At 43.0% G+C, this 26,694-nt stretch overlaps 1 protein-coding gene across 1 annotated transcript; it reads left to right on the plus strand.

The window, feature by feature from the left end:
* Window positions 1–25,277, plus strand: HDC (histidine decarboxylase). Its single transcript, XM_032232430.1, has 12 exons — window positions 1–76; window positions 2,304–2,476; window positions 6,096–6,209; window positions 10,095–10,217; window positions 14,918–15,052; window positions 17,195–17,338; window positions 18,144–18,210; window positions 19,018–19,180; window positions 19,288–19,378; window positions 21,229–21,327; window positions 22,977–23,078; window positions 24,471–25,277. Exons 1-12 carry the CDS (start codon window positions 49–51, stop codon window positions 25,170–25,172), a joined length of 1,941 nt encoding a protein of 646 aa, XP_032088321.1. The 5' UTR covers window positions 1–48; the 3' UTR covers window positions 25,173–25,277.
* The last annotated feature ends 1,417 nt before the right edge of the window (window positions 25,278–26,694 follow it).

A 26,694-nucleotide genomic window follows, 5' to 3' on the forward strand; every position in this document is an offset into this window, starting at 1 on the left:
ACGGATATAATCATTAGAGAGAGAGAGGCAGTTTTTGCAAGAGTCCACATGGACCACGAAGAATACAGATGGAGAGGTGAGTCTGGGAAAGGGCACAGAAGAAGATTTGAACAATGGATTCCCATTTGGACCGGTGATGCTTTCAGCTCACTTCCATTTTTTGAACAGGATCAGGTATATTGAGACTCTAGAAAGAGTGCAGAGAAGAGCAACAAAGATGATTAGGGGACTGGAGCCTAAAACATATGAAGAACAGTTGCAGGAACTGGGTAGGTCTAGTTTAATGAAAAGAAGGACTATGGGTGACACGATAGCAGTCTTCCAATATCTCAGGGGCTGCCACAAAGAAGAGGGAGTCAAGCTATTCTCCAAAAGCACCTGAGGGTAGGACAACAAGTAATGGGTGGAAACTAACCAAGGAGAGAAGCAATGTAGAACTAAGGAGGAATTTCCTGACAGAACAATTAATCGATGGAGCAACTTACCTCCAGAAGTTGTAAATGCTCCAACACTGGAAGTTCTTAAGAAGATGTTGCATAACCACTTGTCTGAAGTGGTGTAGGGTTTCCTGTTTAAGCAGGAGGTTGGACTAGAAGACCTCCAACGTCCCTTCCAACTCTGTTATTTTATTCTATTCTAAGTCCACTCAATTATTGATAGTTGCAGAAATAAAATGTCCATGTTTAAAAAAAACAGGTGCAAACAGGGTCTAAGAGAAGGATGCTGCTGCTTTTATATTTTTACCTGCAAATTGTTCAGGAGCATCTTAAGAGCTCAATTATGTGTCCTCCAGAGGTTTTGGATCTCAAGGACATCAGCACCAGCCAATTCAGATGATGGAGAGGGATTGAAGGACTAGTTGTTCAAACCATCTTAAAAGGGGACTGTATAACTTATTTCTGCCTTACTCCAGTGGCCATGATGCAGTGATGTATGATCCTCAAATATCACCATACATCAACTGATTGCAACTCCTTGCCATGCTAGCTGGAGTTGATGCTTAATCAGATTCCAAGTGCTTTTTCAGGAGGCAACCGGATTTTCTTGTTTTTCCTTTTGAAGACGTTTCGCTTCTCATCCAAAAAGCTTCTTCAGAGGCAGAGGAAGAATGGGAGGGAATGTAAGAGTAGGAAAGAGGGGAGGAATGGGAAGAAGAGGGAAAGGATAAAGGGGAGGAAGGGGAAGGAGAGAAGGGAAAGGAGAGGAGGAAGGAAGGAAGGAGAGAAGAAAGAGAAGAAAGGGGGGTAGGAAGGAGGGAGGGAAGGAGGGAGGGAAGTAAGGAGGGAAGGAAAGAGGGAAGGAAGGAGGGAAGGAAGGAGAGAAGGAGAGAAGAAAGGAGGGAAGGAAGGAGGGAATGTAGGAGAGAAGGAAGGGGGGAAGGAAAGAGGAAAGGAAGGGGGAAAGGAAGGAGAGAAGGAGAAAAGAAAGGGAAGGAAGGAAGGAGGGAAGGAGAGAAGGAGGGAAGGGGAAGGAGGGAGGGAAGGAAGGGGAGTAGGAGAGAAGAAACGAGGGAAGGAAAGAGGGAGGAGGGAAGAAGAAGTAGGACCATTGTAAGATAAGATGGATCTATGGGATGTTAAAAAAGCAATCTTCAAGTATATTGTCAACAGTAGGAAAAATGGTTATAAATACATATTATTAAGAACAGTTATGAGATCATATAATTGTGAATGTATATATGAAATTGAGAAAAAATAAATTAAAAAAATAAAGCTTCTTCAGCTCTAACAGCATAATAAGAAATGGAAGGATCCTGTCAGAGCTGGAGAAGCTTCTTGAATGAGGAGCGAAACGTCCTCAAAAGAAAAGAAAAAACAAGGAAATCCAGAAATGCTTCCTGAAAAGGCAACTTTGGGACAACCATGACCTGGATAACTGAGAATCTCTGCAGACTAATCAGATTCCACCAACTCTTGAAGGGGCAAAGCTCTTCTCTTCATTATTTTGCAGCCCCAAAGGTAGGCATGATTTCTTATAGGTAAATCATTTTTCATTCATTAGTTCCTACGGTTGGCTGCTCATGGGATTGGACACTATATGCGTGTAGATACACTGTATGCATGTAGATGTATGTAGATTTACTCAGAAACAAATCCCTCTGTCAATCTTACAAAGCATGTGTACCTAAAGATTGTAGGTAAACCTCATTTCCCGTTTAGCTCTTAGTACAGCAGACCGCAAACATCCTAGAGAGATTCTAATGATGCTTATCATGCTAGATGTGCAAATTATGGCAGTCACAGCAAACTCTCCTCGATGGGAAGGAATGGTGCTTGTGAGCTCTCCTTGCTACTTCTTCCTAGGGAAAGAGATGGTGGACTACATTTCCCAGTACCTCACCAACATCCGGGAAAGGCGAGTATATCCTGATGTTCAACCAGGTTACATGAGACATCAGTTGCCCCATGGAGCCCCCTTGGAGCCAGAGAGCTGGGATAATATCTTCAGAGACGTTGAGAAGATCATTATGCCTGGGGTAAGTGCATGTTGGGGAGAAAAGGGGAAACTGCAAAGGAATTGTCTCCCACCTAACTTGTTATTATGAAAGAGGACCTCACCTGGGGTGTTCACATTGCAGCCCTGGTCAACAGGGCCCAGCAGAGGTTATACTACCTGAGAAAATAACAACTGAATGGAAAATGGCTGGTGACCTTCTACCGCTGCACCATAGAGAGTATTTTAACTTACTGCACTTGTGACTGGTTTGCCAATTGCACTGTGGCAGATAAGACAGCACTCCAGAGGGTCAACGTCATTGCCCAGAGGATCATGGGTTTCCCCCCCTCTCCCCTCTTTGAAAGAGCTTTATAGCTCTCGCTGCCTTAAGAAAGTTCAAAACATTCTTAAAGATCCATCTCATCCTGGGCACCCCCCCCCCTTTTTTTTTGAACTATTACCATCCGGCAGACGGTACAGGATGATAAAAACAAGGACAAATAGGCTGAAAAACAGCTTCTGTCCCAGGGCAGAAACTATATTGCATTCCATGGTATAGGGTAATATTAACACATAATCAGGTTTTCAATTTCAATTATATAGAATGTATAAAGGATGTATGTTTGTGTTTTTATTTTTATAGTTACATTATAACTATAAAAATTATATATATATATATATATATATATATATATATATATATATATATATATATATATATAATTAACTAACTAACTAACTAACGTTCTCTAAATGTGATGTGACTTCATATATATATATATATATATATATATATATATATATATATATATATATATATATATATATAACACTGAATATATAATGTACACTGAAGACTGCATTTAATTTCATTGTACCATGTACAATGACAATAAAGTTTAACTAACTAACTAACTAACTAACTAACTAACTAACTAACTAACATTCTCTAAATGTGATGTGACTTCAGCTCTTAGAACCCTCACCAGCAGGGCCAATGGGCAGAATGGAAAGGATGGAAAACCTTATTATGCATTCTACATATACATACATACATACATACAATATGCATATACAGTCAACAAGCAAAAATAGTTGCTTCTTTAGTCCGCATACTTGGTGGACTGAGACATTGAATCCTGATTCCTATCAATTTGCAAGCATGGCCCAATGATCAGGGATGATGGGAATCATAGCACAATTTTTTTAAAAAAGATTTTTATTAACAAACATGTAAAATACACACACACAAAAATTAGATGTACACCACATTTGTACAATACAGTGCGAACAGGAACTTCCTGTTTTTTTATCTTAGCAATCATCAATCGCTATCGCTCACATTATATTATTTCCCCTTCTATCGTATTTCATTTGGATTTCACCATTCTTAACCCTCTTATTTTACTCATAACTATTATTTTTGCGTGTTGTTATATTCTTTCATTGATTTTTGTTTCATTCCTCCATCCACCTATACCATTTATCCCATGTCTGGTAGAATTCTGATTCTTTCTTTCCCTGTATTTCTTTCGTTAATTTATCCATTTCGGCACAGTCCATAATCTTTCTTAATAGCACAAATTTTTAAAGGGGACACATTTCCCATTCGTAATTCAGCCAGTCGCTGTTAGGTTTTGAAGAAGAGATTGGACAACTGATGTCCTGACATAGTACATAGGGTCTCCTGTCCCAAAGGGGCTTTTTCAGGGGGCAACTGGACTTCCCTGTTTTTCTTTTTGAAGACATTTCGCTTCTCATCCCAGAAGCTTCTTCAGGGTCTCCTGCTTGAGCAGGGGGTTGCATTAGAAGACCTCCGAGGTCCCTTTCAACTGTGCTATTCTGTTGCTCCACAGACCATCCTTAGCAACATACAATCCCAGAAAACTGAAGGAGAAGAGAAATTCTAACCGAAATAAAGGAACTAACTGCAGATACTGTATGTGTTCTGTTAGTTTCTTGGTAGAACTACATTTTGATGCCTTGGCAATTCACCTCTAAGAGTAATACTTGAATTGAGGGGGACAGTCTAATTTCTCAGTGCGCTTTTAAAATAGAGAAGAAGAATCTTGGCGATTTTCTTGAGCGATCTGATTCATCTCGCAGATAACTTTTTTATACTGCAGATCTGAATGCCAGGCCAATTTAGCACTGCACTCAGCATCAGATATGCTTTGATAACAGTGACAAATAATGGACTCTTTTTTTGAGCCCCCCCCTCGTTAGATACGACAAATCAGAACCCGAGTGCTATTTTCTCTTTACAACAGAGGATCCTCAGTTTGTCTCATTGAGATCAGCGTCGTGCTTAAGCAAGTGTAACTGTCAGTTATATTCAATTAGCCATCTTTACTGTTTTTTTTTAAGTCATCCTTCCAGTCTTCCAGATGTCATAGAGGAACTCCCAAATACACATCTGGTGAGGACCACGTTAGAGAATGCTGCTGCAAACTGCAAAGACATTCTTATTGGATGATAGATAGATCGGTCCTGCGCGCATAAGTGAAGAATTGTGGTATCATTGGCTATGAGACCTGATGGCAATAGCTCTTAGATTTATATACCGCTTTGCAGTGCTTTGCAGCCCTCTCTAAGCGGTTTACAGAGTCAGCCCATTGCCCCCAACAATTTGGGTCTTCATTTTACCCATCTTGGAAAGATGGAAGGCTGAGTCAACCTTGAGCCTGGTGAGATTCGAACTGCCAAATTGCAGTCAGCCCGCAGTCAGCAGAAGTAGCCTGCAGTACTGCACTCTAACCACTGCACCACTGCGGCTCATAGTTGCACAATGACCTGCTGAATTGCAATTTACCTTCTTGATTAAAGACAACATCTCCTTCCAGTTGAACCTAAGGTCTTTATGGATGGATCTATGTAATTTTCTTGGCAACATTATACTCTTGGCTGTTGTCTTCACTCAGAATGTGTTCCAACTTTCCCGTATTCCATGATAGGAATTCGGACATAGCTTAGTTTCCAATCCAGAACACAGTTAGCTGTTGTGGCCCGGCAGGAGCCGTTGGCCACCAGGTGGCGGCAGAGCATTGGATCAGAGGGAGTGTTCAGGGAAACACTTGGGAGTTGTTGCAGGATGCACCCCGTCGAAGGGTTACTCGACGGAAGGAACAACTGAGTACTTACAGGAGATGATTGAGAGCAGCTGTTGCTCATTGGGATCCTCTCCTGAGTATAAAGAGACTGCCCTGGTTGCAGAAGTCAACGGTCCGTTCCTGTTCTAGTGATTGTTCGCATTCACAAACCGAGAGAAGCCAACTTGGATAAGTGGTTTGAGATAAGAGAAGCCGGGTTTGCATTGTGTTGTGAGTTATAGGACTTTCTGCCGGAGGTATTATCTTTGTTTATTTGGGGCTTGCAGCCAACAAGAGCTTGGACTGATTAAAAGAAACCTTTTTAGTTACGTGGCTTTTGCCTTTCGTTCCTGGACGGAGAAGGGGAGGTCAGAACAGTTAGCCAAGGACTGCCAGCTGTTCCAGTAATTTTTTTTCATTACCAGGGGACAAAGGAAAATAAGAATGCTGAGAAAGTTTCCTTTCCTTTGCCTGGACAGTTTATTTACATTGTCTTGTCTTTCTTTTGATCCTCTTCATTTCATGCTTGACCAGCTCATCCTATTTTTCTGTGCTCCTCTCTTCTTTTAGGTTGTCCATTGGCAAAGTCCACAAATGCACGCCTATTTCCCAGCTCTGACTTCCTGGCCTTCGCTCCTTGGAGATATGCTAGCAGATGCTATTAACTGCTTGGGATTTACTTGGGTAAGTAATTCCAGCATTAAGATCTTCTGCTCAAAACCCCAGCATCTCAAACTTGAGATCAAAGAATTTGTAATTGACCAGTTGCTTATCTATCTATCTATCTATCTATCTATCTATCTATCTATCTATCTATCTATCTATCTATCTATCTATCTATCTATCTATCTCACCTTTCTCCTCTTTATCTATCTACCTATCTACCTATCTCTATCTATCTATCTATCTATCTATCTATCTCTATCTATCTATCTATCTATCTATCTATCTATCTATCTATCTATCTACCTACCTACCTACCTACCTACCTACCTACCTACCTACCTACCTACATCTATCTATCTATCTATCTATCTATCTATCTATCTATCTATCTATCATATCTATCTATCTATCTATCTATCTATCTATCTATCTATCTCTATCTATCATCTATCTATCTATCTATCTATCTATCTATCTATCTATCTATCTATCTATCTATCTATCTATCTATCTATATCTCTATCTATCTATCTATCTATCTATCTATCTATCTATCTATCTATCTATCTATCTATCTACCTACCTACCTACCTACCTACCTACCTACCTACCTACCTACCTACCTACCTACCTCTATCTATCTATCTATCTATCTATCTATCTATCTATCTATCTATCTATCTATATCTATCTATCTATCTATCTATCTATCTATCTATCTATCTATCCATCCATCCATTAATCCATCTATCTATCATATCTATCTATCTATCTATCTATCTATCTATCTATCTATCTATCTATCTATCTATCTATCTATCTACCTACCTACCTACCTACCTACCTACCTACCTACCTACCTACCTACCTACCTACTTAACCCCAGGGCAAATCACAATTCACACACTGCATATAAAGCAGAATAGTGTTAGATAATGTCAATGTAGCTGTGCAATATAGTGGTTAAGGTCATTATAGAGCCGAGGTGGCGCAGTGGTTAAATGCAGCACTGCAGGCTACTTCAGCTGACTGCAGTTCAGCAGTACCGTTGTTCAAATCTCACCGGCTGAAGGTTGACTCAGCCTTCCATCCTTCCGAGGTGGGTGAAATGAGGACCCAGACTGTGGGGGCGATATGCTGACTCTGTAAACCGCTTAGAGAGGGCTGAAAGCCCTATGAAGTGGTATATAAGTCTAACTATTGCTACTATTGCTATTTTGCACAAGTTCAGAATTTATATAGTCATAATAATGAGCCATGGTGGTGCAGTGGTTAAAGTGCAGTACTGTAGGCTACTTCTGCTGCCTGCCGGCTGCCTGCAGTTTGGCAGTTCGAATCTCACCAGGCTCAAGGTTCAATCAGCCTTCCGTCAGTCCACGGTGAGTAAAATGAGGACCCAGGTTGTTGTGGGCAATAGGTTGTAAACCGCTTAGAGAGGGCTGTAAAGCACTGTGAAGTGGTATATAAGTCTAAGTGCTGTTGCTAATAAACAAACACCACGGACTGGTCAATTGCCTAGAACATTCCTTAAACTTTCCATGTGGTTAAACCAAATAAGAAAAAAAAGAAGAAGAGAGGAACTTCTGAAGGTTAGCTGAAAAGAGATAACCTTTAAAGCTGGAGAATTCTGGGCATTGAAGTTCACATAACTTTGCCAAGTTTGAAAAACGCCCAGCTGGTCAGTAGCCAGGTGTAGAGAACGCCAGGTGTTCTGACTTGGCTTTCTGTTTCAAACCGACTCAAAACCGAGGTGCTTTTTCAGGAACTCCTGCCCGTAATAAATGAATGAAGCAACATCTAGCTTGCTCAACTTATACTTCAGAAGATTTGTCTGCAAATCCTTCTTCCTGGGCAGACTCTTAGAGAGGGGTTCCCACCAGGAGGCTGCTTACCAGATCACGAGATATGCAGCCAGGCCAGGGAATCGGGTGACTCGTGAGTCGGGTGCTACGTGACAGGAAAGCCTGTGAAAATTGCAAGATGGCACAACTTCAGGGTTTATTCAGAGGCCGAGCAGAAGGAAATGAAATGCTAGCTGGGAATCAAAGCTGGTGGCAGAAGGCTGCTTTCATGACGCGTGGGAGACTGTTTCTTTCCAGGGTAAACAAATGGGGAAGCACGTTGCATTGGGAGAAGTTTCCCTTCTCTTGCAGTGACAATATGACCCTTCCCTCATAGGCACGCAAGCTCCGTTCTCTACCAAACCTATGAAACACCCAGTGGTGGGATTCAAATAATTTAACAACCGGTTCTCTGCCCTAATGACCATCTGGGTAGGTGGGGCTCGGTGGTCATGTGACTGGGTGGGCGTGGCCAACTCAAGGTCACTCACGTCGATGGCTTTTCCGGCAGGCCTGTGTGAGAGAGAGAGAGAAAGAGAGAGAGGAGAGATTATAGATAGATAGATAGATAGATAGATAGATAGATAGATAGATAGATAGATAGATTGATTTATATATATATATATATATATATATATATATATATATATATATATATATATATATATATATATATATATGATTTTTACAACCCCTGGTAAGCCCCAATTATGGGAGGAAGCTAACTGCTTCCATCATCTGTCAATCGGCTCGTCACAAGAGTCCATCATGACAGAAACCCAATATTTTTTTTTACTGTTGCCTTTGTTATATTTGTGTATATACACACACACACACACACACACACACATATATATATATGTATGTTATATTTATGCTGATAAATAAATAAAGGGAGACTAGTATAGTCTCTATATGTGACTTTAAATATATATATATATATATATATATATATATATATATATATATATATATATATATATATATAGAGAGAGAGAGAGAGAGAGAGAGAGGAGAGAGGAGAGAGAGAGAGAGAGAGAGAGAGAAATTTGAAATTTAATAAAATTTGTATGCCGTCCAATCCTGTAGGACTCTGTGTGGCTTACAGAAACAAGGTAAAAAACATTTAAGAAAATTTAAAAATAAAAATACAGTTATTAAAATTACACACCATCCATGCTGTCTAGGTGGGGCTGGACATTAATCAACAGCCCCAGGCCTGCTGGAACAGCCAGGTTTTGGTGGCTTTTCGAAAGGCTGGGAGAGTGGAAAGGGTCCGGATCTCCACGGGTAGATCATTCCACAGGGCCGGCGCAGCTACAGAGAAGGCCCTCCCCCGAGGGGCCGCCAGCCGGCATTGTCCGGCCAACGGCACCCGGAGGAGGCCTAATCTGTGTGATCTTGTTGGTCGTTGAGAGGTATGTGGCAGGAGGCGGTCTCTCAGGTAGCCAGGTCCTAAACCATGTAGGGCTTTAAAAGTAATGACTAGGAGAGAGAGAGAGAGAGAGAGAGAGAGAGAGAGAGAGAGAGAGAGGGAGAGAGAGAGAGAGAGAGAGGATATATAGGTAGATAGATAGATAGATAGATAGATAGATAGATAGATAGATAGATAGATAGATAGATAGATAGATGATAGATATAACGTAGCTAGTAAACTGACGTAGTAGGAACAAGGGATAAATAATAACAAGGTTACGGAGATGGGTTTATCTGAAATATTCCAATGTTTCACATATCTGCCCATTTCTTTGTCTAGTCTTTGCAACGTAGTGGGCCAAAAGTCTGTTCTTCTGGTTCTGCTTCTGCCCATGGCTGTTAGGCAAAGTGTGAAGCTTTGCTGGGAACGCAATCTATCTCTATCGGGTGATTGATTTGCATGCAAACAAAAGAATGTATCTTCAAAGGAATTTAGTTGCTTTAAGAGAGCCAGGTTTCGGCTACAAGGCCATGCAATTTGCTGAATGAAAAAAAAAAAAACTAACATTAAGCACTGCTACATCAAGAGTTCCTCGCCTTCATCCGATGCAATGCTGTTACGCGCACTGTGTTTTCTTCCCCTAAGGCATCCAGTCCAGCTTGCACAGAACTGGAAATGAATGTGATGGATTGGCTGGCTCAAATGATGGGTCTTCCAGAAACGTTCTTGCATTATCATCCAAGCAGCAAAGGTGGTGGCATTTTGCAGGTAAATGAGTGGATGAATTGATTGATTGGTTGAGAGATTTAATGTGCGTAGCCAGCTATTTACCATGTGACTGATTCTGAAGGTTCTCTGTTGTTAATATAAGCACAGCAATAGACTTATATACCGTTTCGCAGTGCTTTATAATCCTCTCTAAGGGATTTACAGAGTCAGCCTATTTCCCCCAACAATCTGGCTCCTCATTTTACCAACCATGGAAGGATGGGAGGCTGAGTCAATCCTGAGCCAATCAGAATCAAACTCCTGGAGTGAGCCATGAGTTAGCCTGCTTGGAACATGTGGCTGCATCTGGTACTCCTTCGGCCAATTTGGTGACCTCCAAATATGTTGGAGCAACAGATTCCAAAGCTCACATGCAGGAAGGTTGGAAATCATAGACTCATGGAATTGGAGAGGACCTAAGAGGCCATCTGCTCTCTAGTCCCAACATAAATTTAAAATGCCTTTATATCTTCTTGATAAATTTTCTGGTGTCTTATACCATCATTTTATGAATGTTTTCTGTAAGATTATAACACAATGTAAGTTTCAATTCTTTCATATTTTCCCATTGTTCTACAATAGTAGAACAATGGTAGAACAATGGTACTTTGGTACTAAACTGCTTTGAAACTCATCGAATTTGATACTCAACATATTTTGGTACGATATTTTTGTCCCACTACTCATTGTTTGTTTGGTACTGAACACACAGGCTAGAACCTGTCAGTGTCAGCTACCTTGTGACTCAATACATTATTCCTTATGGGAAAAATTTGATATTCATCGTTTTTGGTACTCATCACATCTCCCGGAACCAATTAATGATGTATACTTGAGGTATCACTGTATCTGCATACTATAACCAACTTTTGAAGCCCGTGTTATCGTACATTCTTTTTACCGTATATACTCGAGTATAAGCCGACCCGAATATAAGCCGAGGCACCTAATTTTACCCCAAAAAGCTGGAAAAGTTATTGACTCGAGTATAAGCCTAGGGTGGGAAATGCAGCAGCTACGGTAAATTTCAAAAATAAAAAATCAGTGTTATTTGAAACTCAAAGTTATGTTTATTCAAGGGACCCGCTTAATTAAAGTGTTCTATAATATCAGTATGACTTATAATACTGCAAGTCTGCAATATTAAAATACTTGTATAGGGGATCCCCGGGATCCCACGAAGAGATCAAATCACAACCAGTATGCCACCTTCTTGGTATATTGTTTTTATTTTCACTGAGTTTTTAAAAATGAGCATTATTTCACCCTTTTTTTCTTTATGTTTGATTGGTATCTGCAATTTGTGTTAATTCTGTTCATACATATAATATAAATGAAAAACCCAGCTCTCTTAAAAAATATTTTAAGTTCTTTCTGGTGCTCCCTTTTAGAATTGGCCAACTAATATTTCTGTTCGCCCAACTAATGTCAGGCAGAGTTAACTGAAAAAGTAATTTTTCATGAAAGGACATTTTCCTAGGATTTTAATTGTTCTTACTGTCAGATTTCTCCTTATTTCCAGCTTGAGTCTCCTTCTGACAAGTTTCCATTGCTTCTTGTCCTGTCCTCAGGTGCTATTGCTGCCGCCGCCTCCTCCTCCTCCTCCAACAGCACCAGCACATTTGCTGCCCAGCGCTGCGGCTGAGGTGAAGCCGCCAAAGCTCCCGCTGGCGCCCCCGCAGCGTTGGGCGGATATCCGGCAGTGCTGTTGGAGGAGGAGGAGGCGAACCAGCCTGCCATCGCCGGCCACCGCTAGCCCTGCCGCTCTTCCCACCCCCTTCCAAGCCCCACAGGTCGTCCCATTCAAGTTATTGGGCGTCAACACCGCCACGTTTCCCCCAAGCCATCGCATTCGAATTAATGGACTTCTAATCCCCTCTCTGGGAGTCGCTTTCCCCGGGTTTACCCTATTTCGACTACCGAGGAGTCTTGCGGCCGCTGAGCCTCCCATTTCCTCTGCCCCGCCATTTCCCCTTCGCTCAAGAAGGCGCTAAGCAGAGACGCCCGCGACGGCGAGAACGGCTTGTTTATTTCCAGCCGCTGAGAAGACTTGCTTGCACTCAAACGCGCCTTTAAGCCGCGTCCATAAATACAAGCCGAGCCTTCTCGCTGCGTTCCCAGCTTCGGGCCGACCCGAGAGAAAAACAAACCAACCGAAGTACATTTTCTCTTAGCAGAGGCTTCCCCTCAAGGGGCGGCGCGGGAAAAGCCTTCCTAAGCGCCCCAAGAATTCTCGGAGGGGGGAAGGTTGGGAGGAATGGAAGCGCCCCAATGGCGGGGCGACTGAGGAAAAAGCCGCCTCTCCACTCCTCTCCCCCCTCGCCCCTCTTCTTAGTTCTCACCGGAGAGGCGGCTTTATTTCTCCCCAAACTCCCCCACCCACATGAAAGCCCCCATCTCCACTAATGCCTTGAAAATTCAGCTGCGTAGGGAAAGCACATTCCATCGCATGCTTTCTCCGTGGCGCACCCCGCAGTCGCCAATCCAGCGGAACCACCGCTCGCCTGCTGCCTCCCCACAATTATCAGCGAGGCGTCGCTGGAATTCACACACACACACAAACACCAGAAAAGCCTCGAGAAAAGGGGGGGGTACAACCTCCCCTTTTCGCTCCCGTTAAAACAGCCGGGTTAGGCTGGCGGAGGGGCACGAAGATGGGGGTGTGGTGGAGGCGCCCGTCCTCCTGCCTTGAAGCAGCCGTAGACAGGCTCGCGCCGGCTGCGCAATCTTAACAACCTTTCCCTGGAAAACCAGCTGTTTCCCCCGACCTGATTCCTGCGTGCGTTGCATCAAACTAAGGCTAGGGATCCGACGGATTCCCACCTTGGACAAACAACAGCAATTGTTATTGTTGTTGTTATTATTATTATCATTATTTATCTCGAATGTCATCTTTCCTTGATCCCAACGACCAGGTGTCTCGTTTTAGCCGTCCGCTCATACCCCACCCCACCCCGCCTTCCCAAGCCGCTTGATGCTGGTAAGCACAGGAAGAATGGGGAGAAAACTTAAAACTAGCTACCGTATGGCGATGGCAGGCTGGAATCCCCTCTCCAAGGGATCCCCGTGCAGAAAATGCGGGGAGCAGCAGCGAAGCCCCGGGGCTTCGCTGCTCCATCCGCTGGACTGTGGGGCTTGGAAGGGGGTGGGAAGAGCGGCAGGGCTAGCGGTGGCCGGCGATGGCAGGCTGGTTCGCCTCCTCCTCCTCCAACAGGCAACAGCACTGCCGGATCCAGTTGTAGACTCGAGTATAAGCCGAGGCGGCTTTTTTCAGCCCAAAAAGTGGGCTGAAAAACTCGGCTTATACTCGAGTATATACGGTACTTGTTCTTCTTCCATTTCAAATTTTAATAGAGGTTTATACATTTTAGCACCTTGCTTAACAATGCTAATTCTGGTCCTAAATGTGGTTATAAATTGAGGAATACTGGTAATGAAGTGCCTACAGAAGAAGTTGATTTGCAGGAAGTCATAAATCTTCCTTCAGCCAGGAACTATCGGTGTCATTTGCTCTTTGGAAACAAGATTTCCCAATTAGATCCTTGTAGAGACCACAGGCATAATACAAACGGAGTGTTTTGACTTTTCGAACACGTCCTATCTACGTTTCCTGGTAAAACACATGGGAAAATCCAATAGGGGGAAAACCCACTTAGGGTTAGGTTAAGTCTCCATGAATTCAGATAGAAAAATGTCTGAAACACCCTACCTGATCCTGTTGTTACTTCCTCTAACCCCCATACCTTTTACCTTAAGCTGTCTACCGTGGACCTTACACATTTCTTTAGAGGTCCTTAAGGGGGCGTGCATAAGCGCACCAGCGTGCCTACCGCCCCCGTCCTAGTGTCCCATTTATATGTATTCTTTTTATGTATTTTTGGCTATGTTTTGCTTATGTATATCCATTTATTTGTGCCATTTTTTCCCACGTGTTTTTCATACTCGCTTCTTTGTACTTGTTGACAAATAAATACATAGATAAATATTACTGTTTGTGACTAATAGGCTGTCATTGGAATGAGAGAGGAGATGCAGGCTGAGGTTCTCCAGATCTTTCAGCCTTCAATTCTGCACAGCAATGGCAAAGGATTAGAGTCCAAAAATATCTGGAGGAGTCAAGTGTGCCTACTCTCGCTCTAAGATTAAGGGTGCTATACTGCTGCAGTTAGAAAGTCAGCAAACCTTTGATGGAAAAAAAATGGAAGGAGGCTGCAACTTAGATTATGACCTTTGGACATAGTCTCAGAATCATCTTGGCATTTGAAGGGACTAGGATATTTTTCACATCAAATATAAGCTACTAGCTGATAACCTGGCGTTGCCTGGGTATTTATTTATAGGGGGGAAATGTCCAGACCAAACATCATTTCTAACGTTGGATTTCCCACCTTAGCAGAGGGAGCTCCCTTGTGGAGTACTATGAAGCCATTAATATGGCAACTCCACTGCACTGTGCAGTAGAAGCCATTTTAAGGCACAACAGGCTGTATCTTAACAGAGCACCCTCCCAAGGGGTGTTAGGGGTGTCTTACCTCCACAGTATTTTTTTTTCCAGAGAGCAAGTCATCTGGATACCAAGTTTGGTTGAAATTGCTCAAGGCGTTCCAGAGTTATGCTGGAACATACACACACGTACACAGCCATTTATATATATTATATAGATTGTTAAAGGGTCCCCCCCCTCCGCTTTCTTCTTACAGAGCACAGTTAGTGAATCAACTCTGATCGCTCTCCTGGCAGCCAGAAAGAATAAAATTCTCGAAATGAAAACCTCTGAGCCAAGTGTAGATGATTCCACTCTGAATTCTCGTCTCATCGCCTACGCTTCTGATCAGGTGAGTTCTTCCTTACATATATCATTCTGTATGAACTTTTAAGTTTTTACTGGAACCACATCTGGGGAAAAAATAACCACGAGGCAGGGAACAGAAACCGAAAATAATAGTGGCCATAAACATGCCCTAGAAATAGAAATACAGAATAGAATACAGAATAACAGAGTTGGAAGGGGCCTTGAAGGCCATCTAGTCGAACCCTCTGCTCAAGCAGGAGACGCTTTGTCAGGGTTCCAAATAGCATCCTCAAACAAATAACACCCCAAGGTTAGAAGTTTCTCAAAGTTGCAATTTATTAAAAGAGACATGCTGGCACATCTGGGAAAACCCAAATCTGAAAGTTCCCAGGTTTTCCCACCCAATTGAAAATTCAAGACCCTGCCCCAACACCCAGAAGTCCATTACATGGTCCAATCTTCCACTGCCACGAAGACAGAATCCACCCATCCAGTGGCAACCAGGTGCAGAGACAAAGGATGACCTTGAGTTTGTAAAAGAATGTTGTTATGGCTACATATCACCCAACTCTGTATAATCCCCCCTCCTGTTTTCCCACAATGGAAAATGAATAGTAGAAAGTGTGGCAGGCCCGAAATCCAAAAGAAAAGATGGCTTGCAGAGCTGACACCATACGCCATTCTGGACAAATGGAGGTCCAATCTTTTCTTGAAAACCTCCCGTGATGAAGCACCCCCAATTTCTGGAGGCAAAACCCATTCCAGTGATTAATTGTTCTCGCTGTCGGGAAAATTCTCCTTGGTTCTATGTTGGATCTCTCCTTGTTAAGTTTCCATCCATTACTTCCTGCTTCCTATTCATATCTGTCACATGCACATCGCCCTCTTCACACATGCAAATGCATTAAAGCTTTCCCCCCCATACAGCTGTGTTTTCAGATGGCAACAGGACAAGCAACAGGTTTAGCTATCCAACTTGTAAATTGTTAAATTTATCTTTTACCAACCAACCAAGAAATAAAAGGAGACTAGTATAGATCTATTTCAAGCTATTTACCGGTAGCTCTTATCAGCTAGGCATACCCTTCTGGGATTTGAACCAGGGATACTTGCATATTAGGTAGATGCATTAATCTCTAAGCCACAGGCTCTCCTCACTTTGTTGGCTGTACCAGGGGAGAGATTAAGTGTTTTTTTCCTGGCGGGATTGGCATGCTTCATCCCATAATTGGGTAGACCAGGTTGCGCTGATAGACCGGTCCCACCGGAGAAAAACCACTCCACTTGTAAATTATTCCTTATTTATTATTTGGTGTTTCCCCAAATATACTTTCTGAACAGCAGGGTGCAGCCTTGCCTAGGAATGGCAGGTTTGCAGACAGGAAAGGATGCAATTTTATGTTGGCGCTCCTGAAAATATATATATATATATATAGTGTGTGTGTGTGTGTGTGTGTGTATAGATAGAAAGGTAGGTAGGTAGGTAAGTAGGTAGACAGACAGACAGACAGACAGACAGATAGACAGACAGCCCGTCCATTCTTAGGGGCTTACATTTATCTACTACAGTTGTGGGATTCAAACTTTTTACTACCGGTTCTGTGGGGGTGGCTTAGTGGGTGTGGCAGGGGAAGGTTATTGCAAAATCCCCGTTTCCTCCTGATCATCTGGGACTCGGGAGGCAGAGAATAGATGGGGCGGGGCCAGCCAGAGGTGGTATTTGCTCAAACTACTCAAAATTTCCGCTACCGGTTCTCCAGAACTGGCCAGAACCTGCTGAATCCCACCTCTGACCTACCACCATCATGTGTATCTTGCCTTGAATCGGACTGCCAATCCATTTGCTCTTATGGTGTATTCTCGGCAGTCTCCAAAGCACCAGAAGGCAGGACAAGACGCAATGGGTGGAAACTAATCAAGGAGAGAAGCAACCTAGAACTAAGGAGAAACTTCCTGACCGTTAGAACAATTAATCAGTGGAACAACTTGCTTCCAGAAGTTGTGAATGCTCCAACACTGGAAGCTTTAAAGAGGAGGTTGGAGAACCATTTGTCCGAAATGCTATAGTGCCTCCTGCTTGAGCAGAGGGTTGGACTAGAAGACCTCTAAGGTGCCTTCCAACTCTGTTATTCTGCATTCTGTCCTCATCCATTGATTGTCTCCCATCTGTGTCTTCTTGATCCAGGCTCATTCCTCCGTTGAGAAGGCTGGTTTGATTTCCCTTGTGAAAGTGAGGTTTTTGCCGGTCGATGAGAATTTTGCCTTGAGAGGTGAAACTCTGATCAAAGCCATGGAGGAGGACCGAATCCGTGGATTGGTGCCTATTTTTGTAAGTGCTGTTTGTTCTCTCTCTCTCTCTCTCTTTGGGTGATAGGACATTGCTCCATCTCATCTGGAAAGTAGGCAGAGTTTTTTCCTGCTACTCTATCACAGAGTTATAGGGAGATTCGCCTTGTCTTTGACTTAGGATAGTTCCAAATTACACACACACAAAAAAGCTACTTATGACCTGCATTTATGGCCGTTGGCAGATGGCTTGGTACGTTTAACCAATAAAAATCATTGTTTTTATTATGTTTGATTCCTAAAAACAACATTTCCCTTTTTCAAATTGCAATATCATGGGCAGCTGATCTGAGAAAGTATGCATATCAGCCCACAGAAAACTAAAGTGCAAAAACAGAGAGAAAAAACACAGGAATAGGGGAAGAGCTAATCACACCGAGATAGACTGAAAGATCTTTAATCCATCGTGAAATGCAAGTCGGTATAGATAATTTGATGTTATGGGCCAAAGTCTGCTGCATCAAGGAAAGGAAAGGAAAGGAGGAAAGGAAAGAAGAAAAGAAAGAAAAAAGGAGGAAAAGAAAGGAAAAGAAAGGAAAGGAGGAAATGAAAGGAAGGGAAAGAAAAGGAAGGGAAAGAAAAGGAAAGGAAGAAAGGAAAGGAAAGGAGGAAAGGAAGGGAAAGGAAAGGAAAGGAGGAAAGGAAAGAAAGAAAAAGAAAAAGAAAGGAAAGGAAAGGAAAGGAGGAAAGGACAGGACAGGACTTTTTTTTACCAACTCCCCTCCTTTTATTTAAGTTTCTAATTTATTTGTTTTGAAACATTTTAATAAATCTCTGGTTTTCTCTAGGTTTGTGCCACTCTTGGAACAACTGGGGTATGTGCTTTTGACTGCCTTTCCGAACTCGGCCCAATATGTAAGTAATTCTACACCAATAATTATCTAAAAGGTCCTCCCTGGGAAATCTAGTTGTTGACTAAGTCTGCTTCTCCTCCAAGTACAGATAGTCCTCGACTTACGACCAAAACTGAGCCCAAAATGTATGTTGCTAAGTGAGACCTTATTTTCAGGAGAGGGCTTATTTTAGCTTATGCGCTCAAAAGCTCGATTGGGCTTATTATCCGGGGAGCTCTTATTTTCGGGGAAACAGGGTAGAATGCGCAGAAATGGATAGATTAACACTTGAAATAAAAGAGAAGGAAGATACAGAATATTTCGAAACGTGAGATTCGTTTTATCAGTGGTTAAGTAACAGAAACAGAAGTGAGAACGTTTAAAAGGATAAGAGAAGGATTAATTTTACCATGAGGGTTTATTATGATATGTTTATTATTAATAGGATTTAGTATTAACAATTGAGTATTAACATTATGTTGAGAAAATACTGCTACTATAAGATCACTACTGGTGAATATCATCATCATCATCATCGCTCAAACTAACTGTAACGAGACAACACGCTATTTATATAGACATTGAAACTGTTGCTCTTTCTTTATATAGTAAAAATTAAAAAAAAATTAAAAGATAAATATTTTGGGATCTTTCAGAGTGATTTCTCAGTGCAGCTCCTTCATTCAGGACAATCCTGAACAAAACTCTGCATTGGCAACAGGTGTGGCATCCAGCCAGTAAAACACTCTGCTAACTCCATTCAATTGCTCAGACTCCACCCCACAAGGGATTATGTGGTTGTTAAAAGAAGACGATGATTTCTCTCTAGGTGCTAAAGAGGGTCTTTGGCTTCATGTCGACGCTGCCTATGCTGGTACAGCATTTCTATGTCCAGAATACCGATTTTTTCTCAAGGGAATTGAATATGCCGATTCGTTTACCTTCAATCCTTCCAAGTGGATGATGGTTCACTTTGATTGCACAGCGTTCTGGTGAGTTTCCCAGAAGTGTTCTCCATCCCTCGTCTGTTCTGACAGGCCCAATTGGTGGAGTTCTTCCCGATCAGCTTACCTCACTCTCTCTTTTCCTCCTCTAAAAGGGTCAAAGATAAATACAAGCTCCAGCAGACGTTCAGTGTTAACCCCATCTACCTCAGACATCCAAATTCTGGATCAGCGACTGATTTCATGGTGAGATCCTCTGGCTTATCCTTAAGCAAGAATAGGCTGCAGAAATCCTTTCCCCCTCCCCCACCCCCAAAAAATAAGGGAATCAGGATGGGATTCTGAAGGGAATGGTATTTGTGAAGTAGACTCAAGGGTGGGTTCCTGCCAGTTCTAACTTCTTCTATAGAAGAGGTTCCACAAATCTTCCATGCCATTTAGAACCGGTTCCAGCTCCCGTCCCTCGCCCGTCCGCACCATGTTTGCTCCGCCCGCCGCTCACTGATTGGCTGGCTCACCAATCACCCCGCCTGAGTTCTATCTAAACCTTAAAGTCTTAAAGCTGTCAAGTTTGAACAACCCTGGGTTTTTTTTTTTCTGAAGGGTTAGGGGTGCAAGGGTCTTGTAACTTGACAGTTTTAAGACTTGCGTGCTTCAAATGCCAGAGTTTCTGAGCCAACATTTTGATTGCTAAGCAAGAGTGTTGTTAAGTGAGTTTCACCACATTTTACAAGTTGGCCACGCCCACCCAGTCAGATGACTGCCAAGCCACTCCTACTCAGTCAGATGGCTGTCAAGCCACTCTCACCCAGTCACATGGCCAGCAAGCCACTCCCACAAAGCAGGCCACACCTACAGAAGAGGTTCTAAAAATTTTGGAAACCCACCACTGAGTAGACTGGTAGCATTTTCCTAGCCCATCTCCCGTTTGAAAAATGGGCAGCTAGCTTATTTTACGGCTAGACACAATCTATGGATTTGTTATTGCACAAGACTCAAATAGAAGGGGCATGCCTGTAGACAATTGTCAAGTCGAAAGGGACAGTAGAAATTAGCAGATGCCTAATACGTCAAGTTTAGCTTTTGTTTAACGCTTTCCATTAATATGTGATTTTTTAACAAAATCTTAACCAACTTTGCTGTCACTTCAGGCCAGTTGGTTCAGAACTGTTGCTCGTGCATTGAGTTATGTAATGATGCAGTTTGCGATTCATGAAATAAACCCTGGTTAAACAAACCATGATTGAGACTAGCCTGTGAATCTCGCCATACCGTCCTTCAATTCAACAATAAATTCCACTCAGCTGCCCACCTCTTCTGTGAGCCATTTAATAGAATAACAGAATTGGAAATAAACAGCAGCTGCCAAAAAAGCCAACACAGTTCTAGGCTGCATAAACAGAGGCATAGAATCAAGATCACCTGAAGGGTTAATACCACTTTATAATGTTTTGGTAAGGCCATCCTTGGAATATGGCATCCAGTTTTGGTCGCCACGATGTAAAAAGGATGTGGAGACTCTAAAAATAGTGCAGAGAAGAGCAACAAAGATGATTAGGGGACTGGAGGCTAAAACATATGAAGAACGGTTGCAGGAACTGGGTATGTCTAGTTTAATGAAAATAAGGACTAGGGGAGACATGATAGCAGTCTTCCAATATCTCAGGGGCTGCCACAAAGAAGAGAGAGTCAAGCTATTCTCCAAAGCACCTGAGAGCAGGACAAAAAGCAATGGGTGGAAACTAATCAAGGAGAGAAGCAACTTAGAACTGAGGAGAAATTTCCTGACAGTTAGAACAATTAATCAATGGAAGAGAAGTTGCCTCCAGAAGTTCTGAATGCCCCAACACAGTCTTTAAGATGATGTTGGATAGCCATTTGTCTGAAACAGTATAGGGTTTCCTGCCTAGGCAGGGGGTTGGACTAGAAGACCTTTAAGGTCCCTTCCAACTGTGCTATTGTATTGTATTGTATTGGAAGGGATCTTGGAGGTCTTCTAGTCCAACCCCCTGCTCAAGCGGGAAACTCTACAGCATTTATTATTATTATTATTCATAATGATGTATTCTTATTACAAAATATGTTTTCTTTTACAGCATTGGCAAATCCCGCTGAGCCGAAGGTTTCGCTCTCTAAAACTCTGGTTTGTAATCCGCTCTTTTGGTGTGAAAAAGCTTCAGGAGCATGTGAGACACGTAAGTGAATTAGAAAAATAAACGTAAATAAGAATACCTTACCATTTTTATTTTAAAAGTTCTGTCTTAAGCTACTTGGAATTTGTTTACAGGAAGATCATTTAGATTTAAGGGAATGTCAGTTCACAAATGCAGAAAATGCCGTTTTTGTTCATTTCATTATTTTCAGTTGCAGGAAACTGTAACTCACCCACAATACTCACATGCCAATTGTCCACAGTATCTCTTGTGTATAGGTGATTGCAAATATTATTCTGAAAATGCTTAATGTCAGAATGACATTTTTAAAAGCAAATAGTTCTTTTAAATCTATTTTGTAAAGATACAAAAAAAAAAAACAATAGAATTTCTAGAGTACAGATTAAACTGTTTGCACTAACACATTTTAATGAAAAGAAGGACTAGGGGAGACATGATAGCAGTGTTCCAATATCTCAGGGGCTGCCACAAAGAAGAGGGAATCAAATTATTCTCTACCTGAGGGCAGGACAAGGAGCAATGGGTGGAAACTAACCAAGGAGAGAAGCAACTTAGAACTGAGGAGAAATTTCCTGACAGTTAGAACAATTAACCAGTGGAACAAATTGCCTCCAGAAGTTGGGAATGTCCCAACACTGGAAGTCTTCAAGAAGATGTTGGATAGCCATTTGTCTGAAACGGTGTAGGGTTTCCTGCTTAGGCAGGGGCTTGGACTAGAAGACCTCCAAGGTCCCTTCCAACTCTGCTATTCTATTGTACACGTGATGTGCATGATGTGCATAAAATGAATTTACTCTCCCCCCCCCTCAAAAAAAGGAATACCTTACTGATGTCCTCGGTAGCCAATTGTGCTCAACTGCACAACAGGAGATTTGGGCAAATGATGTTTGAGGATCAACTTTGATCAGAGCAGTTGATGGACCAGTCTTTGACCTGTCAATTCTGCTGAATATTGAGGTTGGAATTGGCATTAAAAAAATATAACTGGACATCACATCTTTACGTTGGAGGAATTCCAGCTATGAGATAAGCTCTAAGAGGAAACTTTCTTAAGTCCTACAAGATACAGGTAGTTCTCGACTTGCAACAGTTCATTTAGGAACCGTTCAAAGTTACACCGGAACAAGTGACTTATGACCACTTTTCACACTTAACGACCTTTGCAGCATTCCCCGTGGTCATGTTCCGGGGGGGGGGGGGAGGCGGGGCTGACGTTGCAGCGACACAACGTGCAATCTTCCAGCTCGGAGATCACCACGTGATTCACATTGTTATGCTTGACAAAAGACTCAAATATTTATGACGGCTGCAACGTCCCGGGGTGTGTGTGTGTGTGTCATGTGTGTGTGGTCCCCTTTTGTGATCTTCGGCCAAGCACAGTCCACCGGGAATCCAGATCCACTTAACAACCGTGTTACCAACTTAACACCTGCAGCGATTCGCTGAACAACGGTGTCAAGAAAAGTTGTGAAACGGGGCAAAACTCACTTAACAAATGTTTCACTTATCAACATACATTTGGGACTCAATTGCGGCCGTAAGTCAAGGACTACCTGAATGGAGCAGTCTGCTCTCCTACAAATTACAGACAGCCCTGTGTTCTGTTCAAAGATTGTCACCATGGCTGCGGTATTGGAAATAATTATTGGCTTTGTTTTCGGAAATCCCAGGGCACTGAAATGGCCAAGTATTTTGAGTCACTGCTCAGAAGCAATCCCTTGTTTGAGATCCCGGCGAAGAGGCATCTTGGACTAGTCGTTTTTCGTCTAAAGGTAACATTTCCCTATAGTATTTTACTATAACTAATGCCATTCTCTTGTGCGTTGGACTTCAATCCCCGTCATTTTCCTTCAATAGGCTGATTGGGAATTATGACAATGAATTCCAGCTCACCAGAACAATGTCAAATTGAGAGTTATAACAGAATCTAACAGAGGAACAGAGTTAGAAGGGTCCTTGGAGGTCTTCTAGTCCAACCCCCTGCTCAAACAGGAGACCCTATACCTGTGATGGCGAACCTATGGCACCCGTGCCACAGGTGGCATACAGAGCCATATTTGCTGGCATGGCAGCCCTTGGCAGCCTTCAGAAGCCCTCAGCTCCAGCACACACGTGTGCGGGCCAGCCGATATTTGGCCTTCCGGAGGGTTGGGGGAGGCCATTTTCATCCTCCCCAAGCTTCAGGAGAGATTCTGGAGCCTCGGGAGGGTGAAAAACAGGCCCAACAGGCCAACCAGAAGTTCGTTCCAAGCCAGCCCCTCCAGCAGCCAAATCAGAAGGGGAGGAGGAGGAGGAGGTGTGTGAGTCAGGGCAACCTGAGAGCTCCGAAGGGGAAGAGGGAGTGGAGCTGACAGAGATTCAGACAGAGGAAGAGCTGGACCATCCGTCATCCCTCAGATGGAGAGTCAACAGCCCCCAGGTCTGACTGATGAGGAAGAGGAGGAACAGCTGGGTCTAGTGCCTGACGCGTAGATGCAGAGGAGGCAGAGGAGAGGAGAGCAGTGGAAATCTGTGGGCTGGTCCTTGGGACGGAAGAGCCACCACTGCGAGCAAAGCCCCCACTGTAGCTCTGGGCAGGGGGTGGAGATGAATAGATGTGGCAGAGAACTATTCATTTCCCAGATGGACTTGTTAGCTTGTTAAGAGAGCCAAGGTGGCGCAGTGGTTAGAGTGCAGTACTGCAGGCCACTTCAGCTGACTGCTATCTGCAGTTCGGCGGTTCAAATCTCACCGGCTCAAGGTTGACTCAGCCTTCCATCCTTCCGAGGTGGGTGAAATGAGGACCCAGACTGTGGGGGCGATATGCTGACTCTGTAAACCGCTTAGAGAGGGCTGAAAGCCCTATGATGTGGTATATAAGTCTAACTGAAAAAAAAACACTTTTTACCAGGGCTGCCGGCATTCCTAATAACGGAACCTTTTGAGTTCACGTCAGAGGGTTTGTCGTTTTTGGGGAGCTGGGTCAGAACAGTGCCTCTCATAACCATGAATGGTTGATGGAATGGTGGTGAAATGACAAAAAGACAAAACAGGATTATTCATGTCTTTCAGCAGTTGTCTGTGTGTGTGAAAGTATCTTTCTCAATGGCTATTGAGTGAATGAGTATCTTTGAAAGTTTCTTTCTCAATGACTATGCTGAGAAACTCCCATCTTTTCTGAACAGGGTCCCAACTGGATGACCAAGAAGCTCTTACAGGACCTGAACAAATCAGGAAAGCTGTTTGTCATCCCGGCAACCGTACAGGAGAAGTTGATCATCCGCTTCACCGTAACGTCTCAGTTCACCACCCGAGAGGATATTCAACAAGACTGGGCCCTCATCCAACAGACAGCAGCGAACATCTCCAGTCAATCTCTCCTCATCCCAGAGGAGAAGGCCCCAGCCCCCAACCAATTAATCCACTCCGGTTCAAAAGCGGCCTGTATCCCTCCGCCTATTTTCACCGAGAAAGAGAAAGTTAAAATAGTTCCTCTCGCCAGAATAACGACCCAGCCTCGGCGAGGGTCCCTCAACTCTTCTTTGTCGCTGTTGAACGGATACATCCCCAAAGCCAAAGAGCCTCATTTGGATGAGGTCTTCACAGAAAACAGCCGGCGTTTGACCAACTGCGACTTGCCTTCCGTCTTGAGTTTATCAGCTCAAGGCAAGAAAAAAACGGCCCGTTCCTTCAGCTTGGACAGCCCTTTCGAGAACATACCTTGTGCTAGCAGGAAATTCTTTTCCAAGCTGCCGAAAGAAATCCTGATGGTCAAGAAAGAAGATCTGAAGAAACCACCCCAGTTTTACCACATGCCCAGTTTTCCCGAATGCACCATTCAGTGTGGCCTCCAGCTGCCGTGTTGCCCTCTTCAGACTATTATCTAGCTCTTAAGAGCCTTCCTCCATAGCACGGCAACCAAAGTCTGATTATTTATATGCAATATTATAATCTATGGCCCAGTAATGTCATAATTGCAGATCTTATTTTTTTAAAAGAGAGGCTGTATACCCAGTAAGTTCATACAGTAAATAAAATATTTAGTCTTGGCACCTAGAGTTTCAGTTTTCATTCCAGTCGTATTGATCCCATGTACAGACTATTGATTTGGTCCACGCTGTGTGTTGAGACATGGTTTATTGAATAACCCGGTCTTAGTCAAATTAACGCTAAGCCACAAATCACAGCAAATACAAACATTCGATAGATTCTACCCATTGTCTTCCTTTGAGTGGGGCATGTAATCGATTTGGAATAACTATTAGTAATTACCCTCCACAGGGCAGCCCAAAGAGTGTGGTTAAAAAAAATGAAGATGGCAACTGCGATAGTGCAAAGCAAAAACACAATTGCACCACCAGTACAGAGGTGGGTTCCTACCAGTTCGCACCTATTCGGTAGAACCGGTTCGTCAAATCTACTGAACCGGTTAGAAGAGGTTCCACCAGTGGACCCAGAAAGCAGGCATCACCTACAGAAGAGGTTCCAAAATTTTTTGAAACCCACCACTGGTCCTTGGATATGATTATTCTACACTATCATGCACCTATTTATAAAACTCAGTGCCTCTGTGAAAGGTAAGGATGACTACTGTGTTTGTGGTGCAGTCAGAACATTGCGTGTGTTGAAGTTGTTTTAACGCAAACCAAAGATGCCTTTTAAAAAACACAAGTTTACATCCTATTCTTATGCATGCCAGTGCTGTGTGTGAGGTAATTTAAGGTGGTTCTGACAAGTGTCGTCGGCATCTTCATATCCGGTCACATGGGCGGCAAGCCACTCCCATCCGGTCACATGGGTGGCAAGCCACTCCCACAAAGGAGGCCACACCCACAGAGTAGGTTCGAACAATTTTTGAAACCCACCACTGCACCAGTACCATCCTAATTTTTTAAAAATCATACTGCAGACATCTCATGCGTGTTCTAAAAGAAGGGATAGAAAGAACAAGCGGTGGTCAAGCATAATACGAGCCCCGGTGGCGCAGTGGTTAGAGCACAGTACTGTAGGCTACCTCTGCTGACTGCTGTCTGCCTGCAATTTGGCAGTTCAAATCTCACCAGGCTCAAGGTTGACTCAGCCTTCCATCCTTCCGAGGTGGGTCAAATGAGGACCCAAATTGTTGGGGGCAAAATGCTGACTCTGTAAACCACTTTAGAGAGGGCTATAAAGCCCTGTAAAGGGGTATATACCATGTTTTCCTGAAAATAAGACAGGGTCTTATTTTCTTTGGAGCCTTTGTTCCAAGGTCATTGTCACTACCTCTAAAAAATTGACAAAATGAGTTAGGCATGGCCTTTTGAAAATCTAGGTATAAATGTACAATTGGACTGAAAATCAATTTTCCATAACTTTCTAAAATTATTTAACAACGTACTTTTAAAAAAAATAGTAACACATTCAGAAGCA

This window comes from Thamnophis elegans, chromosome 16 (genome assembly GCF_009769535.1).
Source record: "Thamnophis elegans isolate rThaEle1 chromosome 16, rThaEle1.pri, whole genome shotgun sequence".
NCBI lineage: Eukaryota > Metazoa > Chordata > Lepidosauria > Squamata > Colubridae > Thamnophis > Thamnophis elegans.